General features: G+C 41.0%; 2 protein-coding genes across 2 annotated transcripts in view; one reads left to right on the top strand and one right to left on the bottom strand.

Annotated features, from left to right (window-relative positions):
* Positions 1-2,195: 2,195 nt before the first annotated feature.
* The window catches only part of LOC135428709 (uncharacterized), a 77,432-nt gene continuing 54,509 nt past the window's right edge, over positions 2,196-25,118 (bottom strand). The window contains exons 2-6 of the mRNA XM_064682798.1: positions 9,103-9,159; positions 8,789-8,977; positions 7,324-7,517; positions 6,330-6,432; positions 2,196-3,574 (exon numbers count right to left, since the gene is read on the bottom strand). Coding sequence (XP_064538868.1) covers positions 3,414-3,574; positions 6,330-6,432; positions 7,324-7,517; positions 8,789-8,977; positions 9,103-9,159 — 704 coding nt within the window. The 3' untranslated portion in view covers positions 2,196-3,413. The remainder of the gene's footprint in view (positions 3,575-6,329; positions 6,433-7,323; positions 7,518-8,788; positions 8,978-9,102; positions 9,160-25,118) is intronic.
* LOC135428694 (protein rtoA) lies at positions 19,540-21,717 on the top strand. Its single transcript, XM_064682781.1, has one exon. It carries the CDS (start codon positions 20,565-20,567, stop codon positions 21,360-21,362), a length of 798 nt encoding a protein of 265 aa, XP_064538851.1. The 5' UTR covers positions 19,540-20,564; the 3' UTR covers positions 21,363-21,717.

The following is a 25,118-nucleotide window of genomic DNA, read 5'->3' as shown; positions in this document are numbered from 1 at the left end:
AATTTTTACTTGAGGGCCAAATAACCGAATTCAGCATCAGCTGCCGACCGGATCCCCGGCTTGGTGCGGAATCTAAGCGAATTTCTGCTTCTTCAGTTTGCCGGAGCCGTCGCTCTGGCTCTTGCGCTTTACTGGGCCCTGATTGGGAGGGAATGGTGCTGGGGTCTGTTCCCTGAGGTTGCCCGTTGCCAGTTGCCGCAGTGGAGTCACCCGACCGCAAACGTTCGGGAACTGCGATTGCTGTCCGACGGCCCATCCCAGCGTTCCCAGTTGATTTTGCAGCTGCTGCTCCATGGCGAGTATCAATGTATGCAAAGCGAAGACAAAGTGAATTTTGAGAATCTAATGCATACAAATATATACAACACTGTGCACTTTAAGTTCAGCAATTTACAGAGATAGTTCGACTAGTACAAAGAGTTTTGGGTAAAAAAAAAAATTAAGAAAATTGTATTTCCGGTTTTTCGGAGTTGTGTTCTTTCCAGTTTCGTTGCTTAATAATAAATGTTGAAATTTTGTTTTAACCAGAAAACTTCATGTGATGTTTAAGTCATTGGGTTTAAGATATAAATTAATTTCAATGAATAGTAATATCTACATATAACATATTAAAAAGAAAATGGATATGGAAAACCAAGTTCGACGATGAAACTTAAGCTGTAAAGAGATCCTTATAAGATATAGTAACAATCCATGTTTAAAGCAAAGGATTATTTGGCTCCCCTTAAACCACCCGAAAATGCATAAAACTCACTTGATTTTGCTTCAAATATAATTGTTTCAATTTAATTCTTGAATTTAATTGTATATAATTGTTGTTTTTATAATTTCGCTTTGATATTTGTAGTATACGAGTATAATATAGTATATATTTATGTATATAATGTTTTCGTGCCTATTCGCACATATACAACTGTGTATTTTTTTTTATATATATGTATAAATATGTAATTAAAAGTTTTTGCCTTCGGCTTGTAAAATACAGTTTGACAAATATATATATATATATATGTATGCATATATTCGCACTTTAAATTTATATATAAGTATTTGTGTGTTTGTATTTGCCATTTTTGTAGCTTAGAGAAAAAAAACCCTTTTGTTACCCTTTCTGAATTTGGAACATGTTTTTCAAAAAAAATTTTAGTGGGGATATTCCGCAGCTCCAATAAACTGCTGAAACTTGAATCTGGCACATACGATCGCCTGAAGATTTGTGCCAACGGCGTTGCCACATTTTCATTTTATTTTTGTTATACAACACTGCCAAAGCTCTAAGGAGGTTGCCACACATGCAGTTTTTATACTCGCAGAGTTAATTTGTGCAAAGCCCAAATTTGACTGTAAAAAAAAATTAAGTATAGCGTTGCCACACTGTTAGCTTAAACAAAAGTTAGTGCACTTTTCAACACTCAGTTATTGAATAAAGCTCACTCAGAGCTGAATTATTTGTATATTCAGAGATGTATTTTAGCTTGCATTAGGTTTTTGATTTAGCTTTAGTTGCAGTTGTTGTTTAGGTTTAATTAGTTGTTCCGCATAGTTTGCTCTAGACTTGAGTTGAGTTTTTACATCATACAGATACGAATCTTAAAATATGTTATGTATGTATGTATATATATCTGTGACATTAGTTTATTCAGTTGGATGGGTTGTTTATTTGTTTAAAGCTTTCGTTAGTCATACTTTGGTTGTAGTTCTTGTTGTAGTTGTTCTTCTTGGTCAAAAGTTAGCTCAGTGCTTACAAATTACAATACTTAACGCGCAGTTCAGAACAGATATCGATATATATATAGCTAGATAGTTTGGATAGATAGATAAATAGTTGGTTAGGTAGAGTAAAACATCTATGCAAAAGTCAAGTAACTAGACAACGAGAATATTGAGAGACAGCTGGTTAGCTTAGAGTTAAGTTACAGTTTTTATATATATTTTAGGATAATAGATATTATTAGGATAATACAAACTATGTAGAATTCAAATCAGGCTAACACCTCAAAATGAGCGAAAAGAGAAGCCAATTGACTCGTTAGAAATCTAAAAGACTTTGCTACAAAAGAGGGCAGCATAAATAGCTGAGAGGCAGGCTGCTAAGTCAACTAAGTTAGGGTATATACAAAGAGCTCTCTACTGCATTTCAATTAACGAATATAATTATTATTTTGTAATTTTATGAAACTCGAATCATTTATTCGTTGTTTTTTTTTCATAGTTACTTTGATTCATTTGAGTCTACTTTTCGTTTCACTTGCTTTCTTTTTATTCTCATTTGTTTGTTCCTTTAGTCTCGCTCTCGTTCATTCTATTCGTGCTCGTTAGTTCTACTCGCTGGAGCACCGTTCTCATTCGTTAGTTTCGTTCAGTTCGTTGATGCCCTGCCGTCATTCGTTCTCTTTCCATATAGTCCTGTTCACGCTGGTTCTGTCCATTAGAATTCGATTCTCGTTTCGGTTTCAGTCTAGCTCGAAACATATATTTGTTTAACTGAACGAGAAACGAGAACTTGGTGCATATGTATTTATTTGGTGAGTCATTAAATGGAACTTATACGAACATTACAATCAGCTCGATTATGTTAATATAGATACAGTTAAAAATACTTCTAGTTGGGATATAGCAAAATATGTACTCGTTTGTGGGATATATTGAGCCTTTGCAAAACAACAATCGACATAAATGTTTAGCACTTAATTTCATTATTTTTCTTATAGGTATATCGAAATAAACTGGTGTGTGCGAATTGTTCTTTGGGAGACTGTTACGCGTAAAGGTAAATATAAAGAGATTCGATAGCTTTACTAGTTAATAATACTATAAATTATGTTTGATTCAAGCGTCGTTGACGCAGCGTGGCAGACAAAAGCTGATAGCTTTTACGTTTGATAGCAGCTCAGAATGCATGGTAACTGTTTACAATGCAGTTGCGTAGCAGCGAGCTTTCTTATCGCAGCTGCAGAGCTCTTTGCTTTGACACACTTGACCGAAGAGTGCGTCAAATGTTTTGGCATTGAAAATGAATAAAGCCACGCTGCATCAGCAAATAACAAGCACAAATGGGAGAGTAAGTTGCAGAAAGAGAGAGAGAGAGATAGACAGACTAAGTGAGAGAGAGAGAGAGAGAGGTGTAGCGTTTAGTTTAAGAACACGCTGTAAATAGTAGTTGTTGCATTTGGCCAGTGCTGCTTTTGCTGTTCTCACAACTCTTCTTCAATTGTTTCTATGTCTTCTCTTCCCTATTATCCTCTGTTCTCTATTGATATATACTCTTACTTATGTACTCCCTGACTTACACATGCCATTAGCTGTGCTCTCTCACGCCCCCAATACAAATAAACACACACTCACTCACACACGCTTACATTAGCCTTAACATACGTCCTCTCTCTCTCTCTCTCTCCCTCCCTCTTGCATATCTACACCTGTTCGGCGCTCTCGTCGAGCACCATCGAGTGCAGATCCATGGCGGAGCGCGTCTTCCTCGGCGGCCTCGGCATCAAATAGTGACTCGTACTGGCTCCAACAAATACCGAATTCTGGCGCGGCCGAGACACGTGCGAGACATGCGAGGCGTAGCCTGAAATGAAAGAGGTACAATACGGATTTAGAGATGAGATTGCAATAGATTATATACGAGAGTGCCAAGTTATCGTTTCATACAACTTAGCTTTCCTTTTATTCACACATACAGAATAACATGCACATACACAGGAAAGAAGTCACGACGTTTGCTTCTGTGCTTCTTTCTTCCTCAGCCACCACGTTCTTAATTAACTTTGGTGTCTATATTCCGATCTCCATGAAATGTTCAGAGCTTAAATTTGGCAAACATATGTAAGTGTGTACATATCAAAGCGCAAGGCTATATCTCTAAGCGAGAGTTTTTATACATTTCGACGTGTATTGGTGAACGCTTCTAAAGGGTTTCTGAATCTGTGTATCTAGCTCTTATAATCTTCGAGTTATGTTAAAATCAACCATGTCTCCAAATCGATATTTATCGATTTTGTTATGAAACCGGGAGATGTTATCGAAAAATATGAATAAGCTCGTTCCGCAAATGACAAACGAGCACATCTTTTTCAAGGACGGACAGATGGACACACAGGGTCACGATTGCTGAACATGTGTTGACACATACGCACACACACGCTCTCGCACACACACACACATACATAGTCGAAGACATACTCATTTGTTAGAAACAATCTTAATATACTTTTGCCAGCGAATCGTGCATCCATTTCCATTAACATTTCCATTACCCCACAACAACCCATTTTCCCCTCGGCTACGCTCAGCCTTTTGCTATGTGTGCATGTGTGCGTGTGCGTGTGTGTGTGTGTGTGTGTGTGTGTGTGTGGTTGTGCGTGCGTTTCCGCAAGATTTAATTGCATAGCCATTGTCGGAGCCGGAATCGGAGTCGCAGCATCCTCGAGAGACGAGAGACGAGAGTTGAGTCGAAGAAATGGCATTAAAATTGTATTGTTATGTGCTCGGCTTGCGCCACGCTGCCGCTGGCGGCGCCTTTGCCTGTCGCCACCCACACCGCCACCCACACCGCCCCCCCTTGGGGCCTAGACGCATGCAAGCAATCACCCCCCCCTCCCTCACACACGTTCGGCCACCCCGTTGTGCAGTTTAATTGTCTGGCAACTCATTAAAAGTCGCACAAAAATGCTGCACTTAAAGCGAGACACGCCTCAACTAGCGAGCATTAAGCATATTTATAAGCGCTTTCCTTGTTCTCATTCTCTTTCTGTCTCTCTATCTGTCTCGCTCTCGCCATTTGCCTCTCCCTCTCTCTGGAGCTGCATGCTGGCAGTCTGAAGTGCCCGCTAGATGTGGCGCTAATGCGTAAAGCTCAAACATGTTCGTCCGGCATAAAAGTCAAGTTCATTATATTGGAAAAACTACTTAAGAATTCTGCAAGCGACAGTGACCGACTCGAAGATACCCTGTGTACGGCTTATAAGAAGCAAATAGTTCAAATTTAAAATATGTTTATCGCTTCTTATATCCTAAGCATGGGCCCAGACAAAAATCTGAATGTATAACCTATACTCCCAATGTGACTCTTGTCTTGCCAAGTATCTGGGATGAAAAGGTCAAGTATTAAATGAAAAGAATTGTCATTTGGTATTCCGGAATTCACATAACAAATTGGGTAACTCTAGGTCTTATAGTTCCTGAGTTCGTTGGGTTCGTCTAGAGCTTTGCATTAAATCGACTGTTATGTTCTTGCTAATAGGACACATATTAACTGAATTAAGTTAAGACTCTTTTAAAAACATTCGCACAGCGCTGACCAACCATTTCATTACTTACAGGGTACTGCAGAAGACATGCAGTGTTGTATAAGGACCTGAATTAATGATGAATGAGGTACATATAGTCAACAAGTATGCTGGCAAAGGAATATATGCATCAAGGGTAAGTACTCAAGATTAAGACAACTCACGTGTGCATGCTAGTTTATATGTGGGGCTGTAAAACAAGATTTAACATCACTATAAAGTTATTGCTCGCAGCATTTTACAACACTGCATAAAATTAATAGCGGCTCACATGAGATTTGTTAAGGGAAGCTGCGTTCAGCACTTAACTTGAGCGTTTGTTATCTTTATTTCTTTACCTTAGCAAGATTCTACAAATGAATTATGGAAGCAGCTTTAAGAGTATATGTGCACGCACAAGCTTTGTCTGCCTCAATTTATATTCTACAAATGTTAGAGATTATTTTCCGCCCGTGCGCAATTAAAAATTTACCTGAAATAACTTAAAACCCCACGCGTGATAAAATATCTAAAAATAATAAGTTTTGCCTGCGTTTAATTTCTCCTCAGAGATTTCTTGACTTTCTTTGGTTTATTTTTCCATATAGATTATTCAGAATAAGTTTTTGCCAGATTTGTTGGGTCAAAAATTTCGAAAAGTTTTACCAAAAACTTTTGGCAAGTCAGTTCGGTGCGATTAACGCGAATTTCAAGTGCAATTTATTTGCTGCGAAAAGTTTGCAACGCTTTGGGGCGACGCTCGAAAGTAGGCAACATAACATGCAGCACGAGTTGACAACACACACACACACACACACAGTCACACACACTCGCACACACTCATGTAGAGGGGCTGTCGGGTGTGTGTGAAGATGTTGTTCGATTTTAATTGCATTTTGCATTTTCATTTTACGCGAATTTTTTCTTTCCGCTGCAGGCGAACAAGCCGAAAGAAAAAACACGAATAAACGTGCAGCATGCAACATGCAACATGCGGAACCAGCGGAAAGGATTGTGCGGGGCAGCTTGTGGCGTTGCGTCAAGGACAATGCTTACCCTTTGCATAGAGGCTCGGGTTGTAGGCCGCGAATTGACACGTTGGCATATTCAGAGTATGATTGTGCACCATGCCCATCGACATGCGGGATACGGAGGAGCGCTGGAAAGAGGAAGAAGAGAGAGAAAATGTGGCAGATAAGTTGAGAAAGTTGAATAAATTGTTATCAGACATTTTTGCAGAGGCAAGTGATATGCAAAATAAATTTAATTTAAGCGGATCTCAAAATGTTTTCAATATCTTTTTTATGACAGAAAGTTCTTTTGCTTACACTCAAGACAACTTCTCTTTTATTTAGAGATTTTTTGAATTTTTAATATTTTAATTTTGCGTTGAAAACAAATATTTTAAATTATTTCACTTGAATTATATATTTAAACATTTTCTTTTTGGTCGTTGGTTCGATTCACGCTTCAAAGTTGGGTTCGGTTTGAGAATCTGGTTTCTTATATATTTATGAAGCCAGGTTTGTAATTAAACCAAATTTTAAAGAAAAACAGATTTCAATAATTTTATTTTTACAAAACCAAATTAATTCAAATACGTATTGGCCAATTGTTATTGATGCTATCATAGGTTCAGACTATATAAAAATTAAATATTAAATGAATATGTTCTCTTAAAAACAAGGCAACTGAATCGGCTCAAGGATTGGAGCACAGCTAAAAACAAAACGAGAGCCGCTCGAATCGGTTAGGCTTGGAATCGGTTTGCGGGATAAAATCCCATTTGGTCGTGAGCTTTAACTCTCCCTTTCTCTCGCACTAAAAAAGGTGCTACTAGAGTTATTTTTCCAGAAATATGCCTGGAATTACAAATTGGAAATATCTAAACCTTATGTTTATATTCTTAGAAATAATACTATTTAGTATTAGATTACCTAACAAATATCGAAGAGCCTCAAAATCTTATAACAAATTCTTGGGCATTTTGAACACTTTTGGATGCTCTGGAAAGATCTGGTGTTTTAAACAGATTTCGAACATATCTTACCTGATGCGTTGCGACCGCATCTATATCGACCAAGGGACAGGAGCTGCGATGCTGTTGCTGGAACTTGGGCTGATATGGCTCCAGCATGCGTATCTTGCCCCAGCGATTGAAGAAGAGCATGATGGCGGCCACCCACAGGATGAGCACGAGCCCAACGATGAGCACCTCCTCGGTGCGCACTATGATCTTCGGACCTGCAATGGCAAAAGGGACAGAGCGAAATTGTAAAATGCTTTTGCTGTATGTCGGATTTTGAATTTCTCGCAGCGCACGTAAGCCGCATAAATAACTCAAGACGCCGCCGCCGCAGATTGGAATTCAATTATCACGCGGCTGCTGCCACATTCTGTTGCCGTTGCTGGTAGCTGTCGTTGTTGCTGTCTTTGTACCTGCCCCGTCTCCCTCTTGGCCTTGGTGGCAAGCCAATTGGATTACAGTTAAGACCATAAACATTCAATTACTCGTATCCTGCGCATTCTGGATACATGTGTAGCGACAAATCTTCACGGATTTGTTTTAAAGTCGTGCCTGTGCTGCGCCATTTACGATGCTCTTTTAAATCCAATAACATCGCATTACCTTTTTTTTTGTTAAGCTATGATTTAAATTGGGATCTGGCAGCCCCAGATGCGTGTCGAGCTGTAATTTTCGCACTTTGGCAGCAGCAGGCGTGTGCTAATTTAGCACTCTGGCAGCGCCAGATGTACGCTGGGTGGTTCGCTTAGCGATCTGGTAACGCTGGGCGAGTGTCTAAATAATGTGTGGTAGCGCTAGATGTGGGCTTAAATATTATTTCGACGTACTGGCAGCACTAGATGTATGCTGGGCGGTTACTTAAGCAGTCTGGCAACACCATTCGTGTTTTTTTATTGATCTGCCAGAACTAGGCGTGTTTTGAAATTTGATATTGTCAATCTGGCAGCAACAGATGTGTATGAATTTGTTACGTTCGTCATCTGGCAACACTAGACATTTGCAGAGTGTGCTTAGTTGGCTGCGCATCAGTGACATGAGGATAATCTGCATGTCAAGACGTCATATCTTCGTGCGGAAGTATGCCGATTGTGAAGCGGCATATATACGTCGCAATGCCGTCAAAAACATCGCTCAGTAGTTTATCTATAATTAGGCGCAATTCTTGTCAAATCCTTCCTCTCTCTCTCTCTCCCTCTCTCTGTTTAACTCTTGCTCTCTCTTTGGCCACACTAGTTCAGTTGGCTACGCCTGCATTTTGTAAAATGAATGTTTTTTTTATTTAAGATTTAAAGAAAGTATAGTTAATTAATTTCTGAAACTAGATGCACTCGAAACATTTCCTTTAATCCCAGTCATTAGGCGCGTACCGATAATTTGCTCGAATTTCCCCGGCAATAACATTTAGATCCCAACTTGCAGATTAATAAATGAATGGCTTTAAGTGGGATTAATGCCATTTGAGTTCGTTTTGGGTTTTGGGTCAACTTACCCGTTTCGGGCTTTGTGCCATTTGTGGCAACGGTGGTCCCGGGGGGCTCCTCCTCCTGGCTGTTGGTTATTTCGGCGACGTATTCATCGGATGTGTTGCTGCTGCCACTTGCAGCATTTGGTGACATGGCGGCTGTTTCCTCGACCTCTACGAGAAAGTTGGTGCCGCCCTTCCAGCCGGAGCCCCATTCTGTGAATTAGTTTGCGAATTGAGTTCATCAATCGAGTGGCATGCCGCATGTGGCATGCCGCATGTGGCATGTGGCTAGTTTCAAGTGGCACAAATGGCACGTGGCATATGCGTCATCTACTCACCTTCAGAGATGCCAGTCGAAGTGCTGGCCTCCTCGGCGCGTGCCCCCAGCTTAACGACTGCAAGTACCAATAAAAACAACGGGGAAGAGCGGGTTAAATGTGTTGAAAAGACAAACGATAAACTTTCGAGTGCGGCACTCGCATGTGGCATGTGGCAAGTCGCAAGTGGCAAATGTTGACTCGGCCCCTGCCAATTGGCTTCCATTGATTCCGTTTACCTTGGCCAGCAGCCAAGATGAATATGCCAAAAAGTTTCCCGAAGACCAACAAAACTTGGCCAAGTCGGTCATGAGTTGTCATCAAGGGTTGCTTTGGCTACGATTTTGTCATGATTGTGAACATAAGCGAGAGAAAGATAAACATAACTATCTGATATGATAGTTAACAGACTTGTCCGTGGTCGGCTAATGAGTTTGCAGAGTTTGGCAATGCGCAAATTTATTCCAATACTTTAACCTTGATAGCCTTTTATTTTGCCAAGCTACTCGAATAATCGAATAATAACTGTGACAAGGAAATGCCCCACCAGTAGATACCCTGAACGTAGCTTACGCCGCAGTTATGCTTATTCTTTATGTAGCCCTACATTATCGGAAATCCACTCTAGCTAGATTAACTTCGGTGCTTAAAGTCCGATTTATATTAAATTTACAGAGACCAAGAAACAAAAGAGAGACAAAGAAACAAAAAAATGTCTGCAAAATCGATATTTATCGATATTGAGAAAGTAGCAAAAGATATCGAGAAAAAAAAGAAGCTCGTGGTAAAGACGATAATTTATATTAAATTTCAAGTCTTGAGCATATGTACTTAGTCTTCGAGATCGACGCATTTATTCCGACAGTAGATCGACTCAACTTGTCGCCCTGATCAAGAATATGAAATATGCTTTACGAGTTGGGAGATGCATGCTTTTGTCTGTTACATACATTTACCTAAATAATGATGTATCAGTTAAACGCTCTATAAAAACTTATTCCAATATAATTTTGAAAATAAAGGCTTTCTGCTTTATATGGTATCTGATTTTGGAGTCTGGATCAGACCGGGTTAAACAGAGCTATTTAGGCCCCAGCGTTAAGTCTCTCAAATATTGCTTATGTTCGTTAAACCTGTAGGTGTTTTGGGTCTACAGTCTAAGAGTCAACGACGCAATAAACAAGAATAAGCTTTAAGCTAAGAGTATTGCGCAGTCGGCTTTATTTTGGTTATAGTATGTGCATTAGACACTTGGCTCGACTTCAGTCCGCCCCACTCGTGGTCAATAAAAAAAAAGGCAATTCAATTTCAATTATCAATTCAAGCAATAACCTGGCGCAGCCAACTTAACGCGCTCAGCTGCCAAGGACGTCAAGTGCTGCCAGATCGAGGCAGCATCGCAGAGTGGCAGCGTTGCAGCATCACAGCTAATGCAATTGCAATTATAATCAAGTACAATTTAATTGTAATCCATGGCAAACTTGGGGACTCAGCGGGATTCGCTCGTCGGGTGCGCAAATTATTTAAAATGACGTGGGTGAGAGGCGAGTTGGCGGCGTCGGAGGGATGGAGGGCACTGCATCAGCACTTTTGGCGTGATTCCCCAGAGTGTTGCATGGCTTGATGCGGCCAATTCACATGTGCAACTTCAAGTTGCATGCAACGTCCTTCAGCCAGAGCCCCACAAGCCTCCCTGCCGCCCGCACAGAGCAACTGGCTGAAAATGTTTTTGCTAGCTAAGCTTGAAAAGTGCTTGTGTCAGACACCGGGGCAGGGCACACACACACACACACACGCACACACACGCACACACATACACATACTCACATACTCACACACTAATATGGTTGTCGGTGCTATGAACGCAATTTACGAATATGCGAAACTTAAGACGCAACTTTTGGCACTTGTTTAGTGCATTAAAAGTTACAGCTGAGGCAGCTACCTCCTGGGTGGAGGGGGTTGTTGGGGCATATGGGGTCCAATGGGCGGGCGAGGGGGTGGCATTACTTAGTGCCTGTTGTGATGATGGTGATTTATGGCATAACCACAAGAGCCGAAATGCCATCAATTCAAGCTCTTCAAGTAAAGTCAACCAAAAAAGACGATGAAGATATTTAAATACTTGCTCGACTGGGCAATACCCTGTAGCTAGGTCTAAACAAGTGAGTGATCATCTATTTATGAATTAAAATGCAAATACAAGTATTGTACTTCGATTTATACATACATTCCTTTGCCAGCTATATTTTTCTCTACTTTTCGATATGTGGGGTATTGTGGGAGCTAACAAGAACTTGTTAACTTGTAACTAACTTTCCAAATTTCCTAGTCCTATAGTCCCTGAGTTCAACAAGGAGAAGACTGCGACTAAGTCAACTGCTAATGCTGATGAGGCATATGCATATAGTATGCATACAGTTCATAGCCACGCCTTGAGCCCCAAATGCCTCGTAAGTACATGCTCACAATTTGGTGTGATAGCCTTTCACACATTTGACGATGCTTTATGCCCCCGACCCAGATAGCCATTACCAAGTACTTTTGCCCCTTTATACCCTGACATGCTGTCCTCGTGTAGCATTTAATTTATTTATTTACTTGCTGCTCATTTAGTTAATTTGCTTAATTTGCTTAATCTACGCCCGAAAATGAGCTAATTAACATGCACAAATTATGCGCAATTCCCGCGAGGCATCAGCTGGGTCACAAGATCACGGAGCGAGAGAGAAACAGAGAGGGAACAAAGCTAGACTAGACCAGACAACACACAGGCAGCAGGAGCCAAAGAGAGAGAGAGAGAGAGAGAGAGAGTCAGTGAGGGATAGGGAGATACTTTCCTGGAACTTTGTCCTGCAGGGACAATGCGAATGAGGGATTCCCTGTAATTTATGAATGAAACAGCGCATAAAAATGCAAAGAGTAGACGGGAAAAAAGTAAATGCAGAAACAGAAATAGAAAGCAAAAGAAATCGTTTAAGAATGTAAGAAGGAGAAGCTAGAAATGCGCACAGCACATTAAAAGTGAATTCGTTGGCCAAAAGGGTGAACCGGAAGGAAAGTGCAGGTAATCAGGGTGTGCGTGTGTATGTGTTTGTGCCACCAAAGGTAAACCTGGCAATTAAATGCTCGTTAAGTCAAAACGAGCAGCAGTAGCAACAGCAGCATGTGAGCTACTCTCAAATTACTTAACGCAATTGCAGTGCAGCAAAAAGAAACAAAGAAAACAACACAAGTAGAAAGCGACCCATTAAACAAGTAAAAGTGAACCAAGGCAGCTAGAAGATACTCCTTAGACAGTTGTAAAAGGACCTTAAGCCCATTTCCATGTGCCACAAACATCTAAACATGCTGCTCTCCCTTTTGATGCCCGCCTACAGACAATACTTTCTGACATAACTCGGGACTGTATCATACGATTATACTGAAATTTTCGGCACTTCGAGTAAATGAACTCAAATATACGCATACCAGAAATAAAGACTATAGCTACCATATTCCACTTTTTATTTGACTTTGATAAATTTATTAAGATATAGAAAAATATTTATATATTGATATTTTTGAATGAATTGTCAAAGGTAGTTATAGAAGCTCAGTTAGTTGTTCACATGTCTGCATAATATAATATGATAATAAACCTTATTTCAAGCCAAATATACCCCCTTTCGAAGGCTACAGGGTATCGCAGAGAACAATTAAATTCTTCACTTTTCAAATGACAAACGCGTTGTGACTGAAGCTTAAGAAATCCTGGCAATTTGCACACGTGCATGAAAACCCAACCCTGTCCCACGCCCCTTTTAATCAGCGAGTATCGATACCAAAGTATCGGCGAAGATTGTCGTTTCAATTATGAGTAAATGTACTCGAGAGGACAGACAAAGCGAGAATCCATTGCCGTTTAATAATTCATAAAGAAATTACAACAAGAGCAATACACGCACGCACACACGTACACACACACACACACACACACGCACACACGTGGGGTTTAATATAAAAGTGGGAAATAATATTGATTTTCTATGTATTGCAATACTCACACACACTCACACTCGTTGGCCAGCTTTGATGGCAGACAGTTGCTTTGTAAATCAAGCAAACAAATAACACACACACTCACACACACACACACACATGCACTCACATGTGTTGTTAACTCAACATGACACATGCAAAAGCTATAATCGTGTGGGGGAAAAACAACAAATTACAACAAGAAACATGAAAAAAGACGGTGTTTCCTTTGAACCACGTCAAGCCGCCGTGGAAATACCCTGCAATGTCTGGCTGTAATAGCTATTATGGTCTGTTTTGGCATATTCCCAAATGAGGTCTATAATAACTCAAGATTTTACAAAAAGTTTTAGTTTAACATATTTCGAAGTAAATCAATTTGCAAACAAAAAACTGCATGCATTTCATCAAGGTTTTTTGAAAATCTTTAAAATAGATGAGATTTTCTTAGCAGAAAAATACTGTAAAAGCCGAATTCGAACTTAAGAGAAAGAAAATCTCAGCTCGTTTATTATCATAACTGATATAGACCATAAGCTATACACGATGCATAATTTGTTTCTTAGAAAGATAGAATAAGAAATGGAAAGAATGGACACATAAAAATTGGGTTTGTTTGAGATATCTTAAAGAAAACATACTTTGAATACATTGAATGATTCCTTCTACGACAGCTTTCTTGAGGGAAGCAGATGGATTTAGCTACAACTAAGAGACTTGTTGACATATAAACAGATAAACCAACAGACAGGCGGATGTGACTATTAAGACAGGCCTGTTGTTACAGATCAAGATATATATATATACTTATGTATATATGCATACATATATCCCTTATGGTACACTATTGACATTATATTATACATTGTATATTATTATTATTGTATATTGTTAAGCTATCAACTTGACATTTTTAATGGGCATTCATACACAAAACATGGGATTTGAACCAGCATCCCTTACTTCGATACTGAGGTGTGCATATATACATACATACATACATTCATATCTAAGCGAGGGATTTGAACCAGCATCCTTACTTCGATAGCTCATATATGTAACTATATATATTTACAGATATGTTACTATGGCCCACGGCTAACCCAACGCCTCATTCATACACAAGCATGTGATTTGAACCAGCATCCTTTACTTAGATGGGCCGAGGTAAGCGCATATATATATATTTTTGTATATTTATTACATGTCACGCAATCTTTCCACACCTTACGTGTTTGCTTTTAAGTTTTACATAAGCACTGACTAATTAATAAAACTCTTTTTTTTTTTAGTGTAGTCTGGAGTTGTGCATTTAGATTTCGAGTGATTCGCCGCGATATACTCTGCAATGCGGTGCAGCTAAGCTAAGACAGCAGGGCTGCCCCTCAGAGCCGCCCTTAAGAAAAGTGTTGCCTATCCGCGAGGCGCATTTCGACACACGTTTTTATGGGCTTGCGGCTAAAAGCAGCTGCGACAGCCACGCCAAGTGAGCTACATAAAGCGCAGAGTGCTGGCTAAGCGATCCAGAGGGTGAGAGAGGGGAGGGGGGGGAGGTGCGATTAGCTGCCTAATTAAAGTTGTTGCTGTTGCTGTAGAAATTTGACTTTGGTATCAAGCACAACTGTACTTCGAGTTCGGCTGATGCTTGCCACCTGGCCTAGAAAACCTTGCGGGCAATTCCCGAGAGCTGGCCGCGTGCCACACTTGCCACAAGCTGTGCTGTGCCGGAGCAAGTGCTTAGAGTGGCCGATTCCAAGGCAACTGGACAAATTAACGTTTAAATAGATGCCGCCTCGCGGCATTTGCTAACGAGCAGCTTATGCGGCACATGTGGACGCGATTTGCTGTGGCAATTCCACGCGGCCAAGCGGAAATACCAAACGGAAATACCGCCAATACGGCGAGCGCCCCGACGCATCGATTGGCCGCCAACTTGACAGCGGGCCAGCGGAATGGCCCGACGGATCAACAAGTGAACGCAGCGAAAGGACACGCCGGACAGCAGGACGGCAGCGCTGAGCGACACCTACCTGGCCTGAGCCAGGGCTAAGCGATTGCTTTTATGGCCCAAACGGCCGCAAGTATGTGGCCCGCGGGCCAAGGGCTGGCCCGCAAATGCGTTTCATAAACAACACAAATATGCATATGAACAGGCAAACATTTGCAGATATCCGCCAGAAAGGTTTTATAGTTTTATAGTATTTTGGTTCGTGTGTTTTTTGTTCCCTTATCAGGAAGTGCGCTAAAAAGCCGGAGCGAAAAAATAAGCACAAACAAAACCATCAACTGCCGCGTCCAGATGTGCCTGCCCTTGGCTTCTATCCTCTATCTCAAGTTCCCTTCAGTAACCTGCTCAATGATTCCTTAGTCCTTGCCCTCCCTTGATTGAAATCAATCGGACTTGCAACAAAAAGCAAAACGAAAACCGAGAATAGAAAATAGAAAAAGAAAGTCGGATATGAAAAATCTAGCATTCGCATTCACAATTCTCGACAATTTCAACATTTCGGGCACGTTCCCAACTAAACCAAGTGGCCCTCTCTGCATTGGCTGCGATTTCCAGTTCAAGTGTTTCGATTCTACCCCGCACAATTACGGCGGATCGGGTATAACTGTTTCAACATACCAAATGCAGGCTTACCTTTAATGTGCGAGAAATGTACAGTTCGTGTTTTTTACAGGGTATCTTATCTCTAGCAAATTACTAACTGTTCAAACCCCAGTTTGTGTAGGGTATCCCCAAATAGGTGCCAACTATGATAGCGCTGAATGCCCTCGAAGTTGGTTTTACAGGGTATTTTGGTAAGAAACAATCGCTGTCCATTATGCGCACTGCATAACAACCGAAACCGATAGAAATTCTCAATTTTACTTTTTATAGGGTATTTTATAGCATGCTCTAATCATACACACAGGATATACTTAGCTAAGGCATAGCTTGAGCTGAAATGAAATGGAATAATCATATATAACTACAGCGGTGTCCATTTGTATTTGGAGAGGGTATCTTTATATGCAGTTTTTACAGGGTATCTAAAATTACTTTTTACATATTTAAATCGGATGCACTAATTTTGCCATTCGCCTAAACGATTTGCGTATGTAAGCAGCTAATACACACACTTTGTACTTTTACAGGGTAGCTCAGGTACAAAATACACATAAAATATAGTGAACTATTTTGTGTTTGTTGCTGCAATCAATCGCAATTGATTTAAGTGCAACACTCAAGTCAGTTTCAGCTCCAAGAATTTACAGGGTATCTTGTGGCTTGATCTCCAACTGGCCAACTGACCGCTTGTCCCTGTCAGTGAATGTCAATTGCTCAGCTTGCTACAAGGCTGCGAACACATCGAGTGGAGCACAGAGCGGACCAGTGCTTCGGTTCGCCATGGGTAACTCCTGCAGTTGGATACTCCCAAATTGATGGGGATACTAATTGACAGCGATTGCCGAGAGGAGCACTGGACTGGACGGGAATGCGATTGCGATTGCGATTCCGATTCCGACTGCGATTGCAGCTGTGCCAAGTGGTTGTCTATTAGATGCTGCTCCATCTACGAGCCGGAACTCTTTGGAACTCTTTGCCCAGTTGCAAGTGTGAAAATGTGTGTGAGGTGCAGTAATACCCATTGAAAGGGTTCTAAAGTGGGTCTGATTGCACTTGAATAACCAACAAAACAACAAACAAATAAATTGATGAAAGTGTGTGCATTAGAGTTGTAGATCATTTCTTTAAGAAGAGAAGCAGCATATTCCAAACCACTTGACTAGTCGAGCCTGCTCAGCTAGCATATACCCTGTAGCTAGCTCCAGCTTGACAGCTGTGGCTGTGCTTGTCGAAAGCTTTATGATTTTACTTTTAGTCTAAATAAATATCAAAAAGTAGATCTTCAAGTTCCAGCAAATATCAAATCAAATATCTCAACTATATCCCGAACGATTGGATATTTATAGAGTATACAAGTATATGACGTTTAGTAGAAGTCATATGCAAAATTTGCTGGCTTTCATAGCTAGTCTAGTTATACCTTGATCCCATATAGGCATAATGTTCTTGTGCAAATGTATGTAACAGTCAGAAGGAAGCATCTCCGACACTATAAAGTATATATATTCTTGATCAGCCATGTCTGTCTGTTTATTCGTCCCATTGTCCAATTATAGCTAAAGACTTGAACGTAGGTCCTCCTAGTGTCCGCACAGTACGAGTTTTGTTTCCGATAATCGATAACTTGCCCCGTTTCCAAGCAATCGATAAAAATCGATATCTCAGATTTTTAGAGTTTGAGTTACCAAACTTGACATGTAGCTTCTAGAATAGTATATACAAGTGGAGTGTCTATTATTTTATAGATATCGAGCTGGATTTGTAGTTAGTAGAAGAAGTTTCAGGGTATCCCCAAGTCGGACACTCCCGCGCTTTTTTACTTTTGGTTGTTTTTTAACTAAATCATTTTTGAAGAAAAATATATTTTGATTCGGTTGTTAATATTCGTGGAACTGGTTCGGTTCATACGAGTTTCAGGCACGAACTGGTTCCATTCAAAACTCGTTTGGCTCGTCGTCTGCTTTTTTCTTAGTTAAACTTTTATGATCTCTGCTTCGACTATGCAGCGTCTTCTTCTTGCTTGAAAGCCTCCAGCTAGAGAACTATTTTCTGTAAGTTCCGGAATGGCCTTTATTTTGAATGCTGGACTGGCAGCTGCTTCCGTTTCCGCTTGCTGCCCGGAGTGAAAGTCACGTGCTGGCTACGCAAAGCAAACAAAATTGAAAAATTCGAAAGTTGGAAAGTCGGAAAATGTGCAACTGCAGCGCCAACTGTTTAGTTTGGGCAACTGTTTGGACAACGTGCATTGGACGCCTCACAGCCCGAGGTCAAGGTCCGGCATCCGGTATTTGTTTAACGCACTCGCAGATAAGCGGCAAAGCGAAATGAAAGGGAAAGAAAAACCCTGAGCTGAATTCCATTTCGGATTTGGAAAATTGTCAACCGCACAAACGACTTTGTAGTTGGGTCATAAATTTGGGAAAATTGTTGTGTAAATTGTTCTGGGCCGGGGGGAAATTCCAAACTGCGGGCCTGTTGCGATTGCGTGTGAAAATGCAACAATCCACATTTCCTGCCGATAGTCAAATGAGCTCCGGCCAAGGGCCAAGAACCAAAGAGTCGACTCGACCCGACTCGAGTCGCAACCTTTTGACACCAGCCAAATAAATGGGCTGCACCCAAAACATCAGCGAGCGTGTGGGAAAAGTAACGCCTCAACCCTTCACCCAAAAATCTCAACAGACGGGGCTGGCTCTGTTTAGACTCTCGAATCCCAACCATGGCTGAGTGTTTCCCAGGGCTATTTACCCAGCGCTCATCTTTGGGAATGTGCGGCGAGTGTGTGGCAGTGGGAGGGGCGAGCACAGCTCGTTTGGATTGTCCAGAGCCAAGGTTTTTCCAAACGGCAAATATGAGAATACATTTGTATGCGATTTTCAGCTCCAAAAGGAAATCAAATTGCCTTAAGGAAAACTAATCTTAACGCCACAGCGGCCATAATTGTTCTTGCTTTTCCTCTTATAGTTGGCAAAGGGAAACAACTTCTTTAGCTCAAAGGCGATAATCAAATCTTATATGAGGCTTTCCTAAATTAAGTATTTTTCAAGTGCAAGCTCTGCCCCTGAGAGTACCTCAAGGAAGTGTCTTCTGGAAGTTTCCAAATGCTTTTCGTCTCAGCTTTAAGGTCTAAACCTTTTCTTTAAACTATTTTCCCACTTCATATTTATTATATATATATTTGAACTGTGCTCTAGTTGTTTCCAGCTGCTTTTATTGTCAAGTTGCTTGAATGTAGCAACAAATCCTTAACCAATAACGCTTCTTTCTAGTAATTTCTGTTGTCGACTTATAGGAAAGTCCTACTTCGGTCTGGAGATATTTAAAAATACAATTTTTCTTCAATTAACGTTTATTTATGTACTGGACTTTACTTCAATTAAAATATATTGTAGTAAAGCTTTGCGTTCTAATTTCATCAAATAATTTCGGATCTTTAAAAAATAATAATAATAATCACTTTTATTCAATTTTTAAATCCAAATTATAATTAACTTGTGTACTTTCCTCATATATAGAAATATAGATATTGCCATTGGAGGATTATTTTTATTTTAATTCCCGAATAAGTCAAATTTAAGACTGCATGAGTCTGCTTGGCATCGACTTATGATCATACATATATAATAGACATGAATCCAAAATAGTTTTACAAATTCGAGCAACTACAATTATAGCTTAGATTTTGACCATATCTCAAGAAAAATGCAAAATCTTAAGCAATTAGCGGGTTTTTTCAGCACTCAAACTTTCCCTTTCAACTAGACTTAAAGTGAAAGGCATTTAGGTATGATAAAGAGCTATGGCATATTCTGGAATGTCATTTGGATATTTTTAAATAAAATTTTGTGCTTGAATAACAGGAAAAAGTTTGGTTGAGTAATAATAGAGTTTGATTGCCTGAATTGAGCTCAATTTCAATTGGGCAGCCTTGAAGAGCAGAAAGAGCAGGAAGAGCAGCCGCAGCAGCAGCAGCAGCAGCAGGAGGCGCAGTCATAAGTATTTCTGGCCAAGAACAGAATCTGGTCAGGACGCACGAACTCCATTCAGAAAATTTCATGTGAAATGTGCGTCGACAAACTGTCAATAAAATGCCTCTAAAGATTGCCGTTCGTGCATGATCGAAGCGCAGCTGTTCTCTGTCCCGTCTGATGTCCTCCCATTGTCCCGGCTGGCTGGCTGGCTGGCTGGCAACTTGTCCGGCGTCAACGGCGTTTGCACAACAATGGGCCACAATCGGGCCATGGGCCAAGGTTAGGCGCAGTCGCAGCGCCGCACATGAAATCGAAATGGAATTCGAAATCGAGCTGGAGGTCTGTTTTTGGCCTGGACTCAAATTCGATTGCAGTCTGTATAAAATGTGTATAGGGAAAAAGGGTTGCCTATAAATGCGGCAAAATGGCCAAAATGGCAAAGGCCAGAACTGTCCAGTTTTCGAGTCTTATGAAAATCCATAGATTTTGAAATTGAAAATCCATCAAGGGAATCCGTGCGACAAGGACAATCGGCCAGGTAAGCCGTGTGCATCATTTAAGGCCAAAAGGACATACACACACGTGCACGGGCTTTTGGGCCAGAAACGGAGCCGCGTCATAAAACGGCGGATTAGCCAAAAACGAATCAGGTAAACGCGTTTGCCAAAAATGCAAACACAAATTCCGGGAAATTCGCGAAAATCTACCTGAGCCGCCGGCAAGCCGAGCCAATGTCCAGGCTATATAAGAGCCAGCTGCCGGGCGTTTAGGCCAAACAGTTGACAAAAACGCAGCGGCGAGTAGACAACGCGACTAACTCGTGCCATAAATATCTATAATATAGAAAATACTTGAATTAAATACTCAATTAAACGTACGAAATGGGTTGCTGTGCGAGCAGTTTAAAGTTGGATACGAATCGCAGTTTGAATGGCAGCGTCTATGCCTCAAAGCGCAGCCGCAGCGGCAGCAGCGGCAGTGGCAGCAGCAACAGTGGCAGCAGTTGTGGCAGTGGCAGCAGCAACAGCAGCGGGCTGGGCAGTTCATGCAGCACGCCGCAACGCAATCGCAGCATTTGGAGTCGCAGCCAAACGCGACCCATTTGCGATGATTTTGCCGAGCAGCCGCTGCCGCAGCTAACCGAACTGGAGGCGGAACACGAACTGGAGCGCTCCTGTGGTTATCATACATGCAGCAGCGACTCCTCCACGCCCAGCAAGCAGCAGCAGCAGCAGCAGCATCAGCAGCTGTATCGCACCCAGGACATGGAGCTGGCCAATCAAAGCCAGCAAAGCAGCAGCAGCAGCAGCAGCAGCAGCTTGGGCGTGGGCAACCTGGAGTGGGAGATGTACATGATGCAGCATGCCCAGCGCATTATGCCAAAGACCTCGTCGCCCATCTGCCAGCGCCGCGATGCCACATTTGAGCTGAACTCACGCTCGTATCACAAGTGGCGCAACTATTTGCAGAGCACGCCCGCCCACATGCTGCACAATGTCAGCCACATACCGGAGGCGATTGCGGGACACTTTTGTCCCAATGACTTTCCCGCCTTCAGCGATCTGGAGGAGATGGAGAGTGCGGCCAAGCGTTTCAAGATCGATACGAATGCGTCCGTCTATGCTGAGAACTATCCGCTCCAGCAGCATCTGACGCATACCATAAGCACAGATCTGTGAGCGGGAGCAGGCAGTAGGAACAGTAGGAGCTGAGCTGATGTCTGATGTGTGTTCGGCAACTGGACTGGGCTCCGCTTGGTACGGAGTCGTTGCGGTTGCCCTCACATTCCGTGCGTCGACTGCTGGCTACTGGCAACAGGTTGTCGGTCAGTCGATCCATCAACTGAGTCAACTGATTGACTCGACATTTTTGCAACATTTTGTAAATACTTGCCAAACTGTCGGTCAATCAGTTAGACAATCAACAAATCAATCAAACAATCGATCAATCCATCAAGCAGACAATCAATCAATCAAGTAGTCAATCAGTTGCTCGAGTGCAACATTTTGTAAATACTTCTCAAGCAGACAATCAATCAAGTCAATCAGTCAGCTCACCAATTTTTTGACAATCAAACAATTTACCTAGCTGCATACACCAAAACAATCAATCATCAGTCAATCAAGCAACACAGATCACTTTGTAAGTGTTTTCCTTGTAAATAATTCGCAATTGCCTAGCAAAGATATCTATATTCGATTTATTTTGTGTTTAGTCCTAAGACGAAAATTTAATTTAATATCAAACACTTTTTTTTTTGTCACAAAATAAAATCAAATTTTAAAAATGTATTTTAATCAAGATGAATTTATAAATTAAATGAACAAATCAAATTAAATATTGAAAGCATACATTTTTCAACAGGCTTTTCAATTTGAAATGAATTAAAGGCACATCCAGTCCCGCCCCGAGGACACACTCTTGGGGCTGGCACTTTGTGGGCTTTCTTAATTAGTCAAAGCAAACAAATGAAAAACAGCAACAACAACAGAAATCAGCAGCTGCTGCTGAAGCTGCTCGCATTGCTGTTATTGTGTGCGACAGGTCGAAGGTCGATTGTCGCCTAGCGCCTGCACTCGTATTTCCGCTTGGCCAACTTCTCGCAAATTCTTGGTAAGAAGTAGCCCAAGTAGAAAGCTGACCCTCCCCCTCAGCCCATTTCTAAAGGCAAGGAAACATAATTTTCGCCCATTGCACTCAAGATTGGTTTGAACTTAACATTTCATATCTTATCACTTTTCAGTTAATCTTATTCGTAATTACTTCATTGAATATTTTCCTTTTTTTTCTGGCTCTCTCTTTCACTCTGTTTGTCCATTCGGTTATTCATTTCATTTCTTTTCTTACTCTCACTCTCTGTCACTCCCTCTTTCTTTCTTTCTTCCCACTTGTATCTCATCATTATTATGCTACCCATTTTGATCCTTAATTGCCTGTTATTCTGTCATTCTTTGTTTCTTCAACATGTTCTTGCAAGTGTGACTTGTTTGTCTTTCCGCCATTTTATAAACTTCTCTCTATTTTCTTCGTATACATATTTTTCAGTTTCTCTCGTAATGTTTTCTTTTGGTCTACATTTTCCTTTCGCTCTGCTGTAATTGTTGCTTGTTGCTTCAACTTTTGCCTGCGTCTTTCTTTTCTTTTCTCTAAAATTGAGATAAGTTTCGTGTAGGGTATTCGTTGTTCGACCACAAATCGATAATTATTTATTTGTATTTTTTCATTGTCAGTTGATTTGTGGCTTTGCTTTAATTGGATGCCCTTTAACCAAATTTCGCAATTTGGTTCAATTAATTATTGGACAAATTATAAATTGAAATGTGAATATTGCGTATTCGCCGTGTGCTCGGTATTAAATTGTTGCCTTTTTTCTTTCTGCACGTGTGTGATTGTGTTTGTATGTGTGTGTGTGTGTGTTATTCATAATGCGCATTGATTTTTGCCATTGGTCAGCTGCCCCTCGCCCCCGCCCCCGCCTCAAGCCCGCCCCCGCCTGTGTGCCACCCCATGATTCGACTATTATTCAGTTGGCTTTGTGCTGCAATCAAATCAAATCATCAAATTGAAGTGGAGGCAACACAGAAATTATTGTTGCAAGTTGCAACTTGTTAACATGCAACTTGCAATCGCCTTGAACTTTGCCTTCTTGAAGCCCATTTCAAATATTCAAACTTGTCGCAAGAAACTTATTAAATTGATTACAATTAAAGCGCTTCCCGTGAAGTTAAAAAAATATATTATTTAAAAAGTTACAAAAAAAGATATCATGCGGACTTTATAGCTATGATGGGAGTGACGCACAGTAAAGCTCATAATTCCAGAGTTGGGTCACAATATCTTTGATGACAGAAAAGCGTACATATAAATATATATGTATATATAGCATTAGGGGAGGAATGGTTTGAAAAATGAGTAACGTGTTCACATATATATTCCGATCTCTCATATATTAGCTGCTTGGTAAGACTCGCAGATAACAAGTTTGGCGACGATCTAAAAGAAGAACTTAACTTTTTAGCGATAGTTCCTATGTCAGCTATATGATACAGCTTTCCGATCCGGCCGACTTTAACATAAATACTGCTGCTGCGACGGAAATGGGACCTAGGCAAGGTTTTAAGGGGATAGCCTTAAGACTGAGCGATCAGCTTGCATAGAAACATATTGACAGCTATAGGTTTATCGACTCAGATGGGATCAAGACTATCTATAGAATGTATATATATATATATATATGTGTGTTAGTGACAAGATAATAGCACCATTTATAAGGGTATGTATATGAAAAAAGGGTATACAAGGTTGCTCAAGCTTATTTTCGACCGATTGCCCACACAGCATTATATAGAGCTACAGTCCACAGCAATCTAGACAACATTTCATATGGATAGCATTCAAATTGTAGGACAGATATTGCCTTGATTAGGACTATATATATACACTATGTGGTGTTAGATGTTTCCTTCTCGTACATTTTATATTGTATAAATTAAAATTAAGTGCAACTCTGTTATATATAAATCCATATGTACGCATTAACATATATCTAGTACAACTGAAAGCAACTAACAGCTAACTAACTAACGAACAGTTCGCCTGGAACACTTTGGAATTCTTATCGCCAAATCAAACTGATATAGTATGTATGTATTTTTAATGGATTTATAAATGTTTCCTTTTTTTATGTGTTGCCTGTATCGTGACACAAGTGATTATAACTTAAGCAGGGTATTCAAAAAAACGTTGAGTGCAAAGTTTGGTAACAAATGCTCAAAATATTTGTTCAAACTTTTCACAGAATACGAAAGCAACAATAGTAAAAATAAAACAGCACGACGACAATTCATTCGATTGTTCATCATTTAATGCAAGTAATATTGATTTTGGAGCTCCCCCCCGCAAGCCCCCAGCCTGCCCTCCATCCGCACTCAAGTTGTAGCCAGGCGTTTTAGCCATGTCAAGTATCTTTGGGCCCATGTCCAGTCGTCGTCGTCGTCGTCGTCGTCGTCGTCGTCGTCGTCGTCGGCGGCGGCTTCTTGGCCTCATCATTGTCATCGTCATCGTTATCGTCATCGAGGGGCCAATGCTGACAGGCTGCCTTGGTTGCCCAGCTCAACAATTGACAAAGCCTTTCACCCGTCACCCACCACCCGCCTCCCAATCAGCGATTTGTATGGACCCCAGCACAAGTGCAGCCCTGACATTGCGAGCTGTTTGCATTTTTAAGCTGCCGCCACCGCAATGACGTGACAGTGTTAGCCATAATTGTGCCTCGCGCATTTGTTCAGTCAGTCAGTCAGTCAGTCAGTCAATCAGGCAGTCAGTTAGGCAGACCGTCAATCAGTCAGACAGTCGGCCAGTGCCTGTGACCCCTGCTCAGGTGGAAAGTCGCGTTCTAAGGTTACGGCGTGGGGTCAACTGCAATTTGAGTCGCA

Source organism: Drosophila montana, unplaced genomic scaffold (genome assembly GCF_035044405.1).
Source record: "Drosophila montana isolate Dmon_TW-CO22-7 unplaced genomic scaffold, ASM3504440v1 contig_2496_1, whole genome shotgun sequence".
NCBI classification, from domain to species: Eukaryota; Metazoa; Arthropoda; class Insecta; order Diptera; family Drosophilidae; genus Drosophila; species Drosophila montana.
Note: the sequence above shows the minus strand (reverse complement) of the source record. Positions and strands in the feature narration are given on the sequence as shown.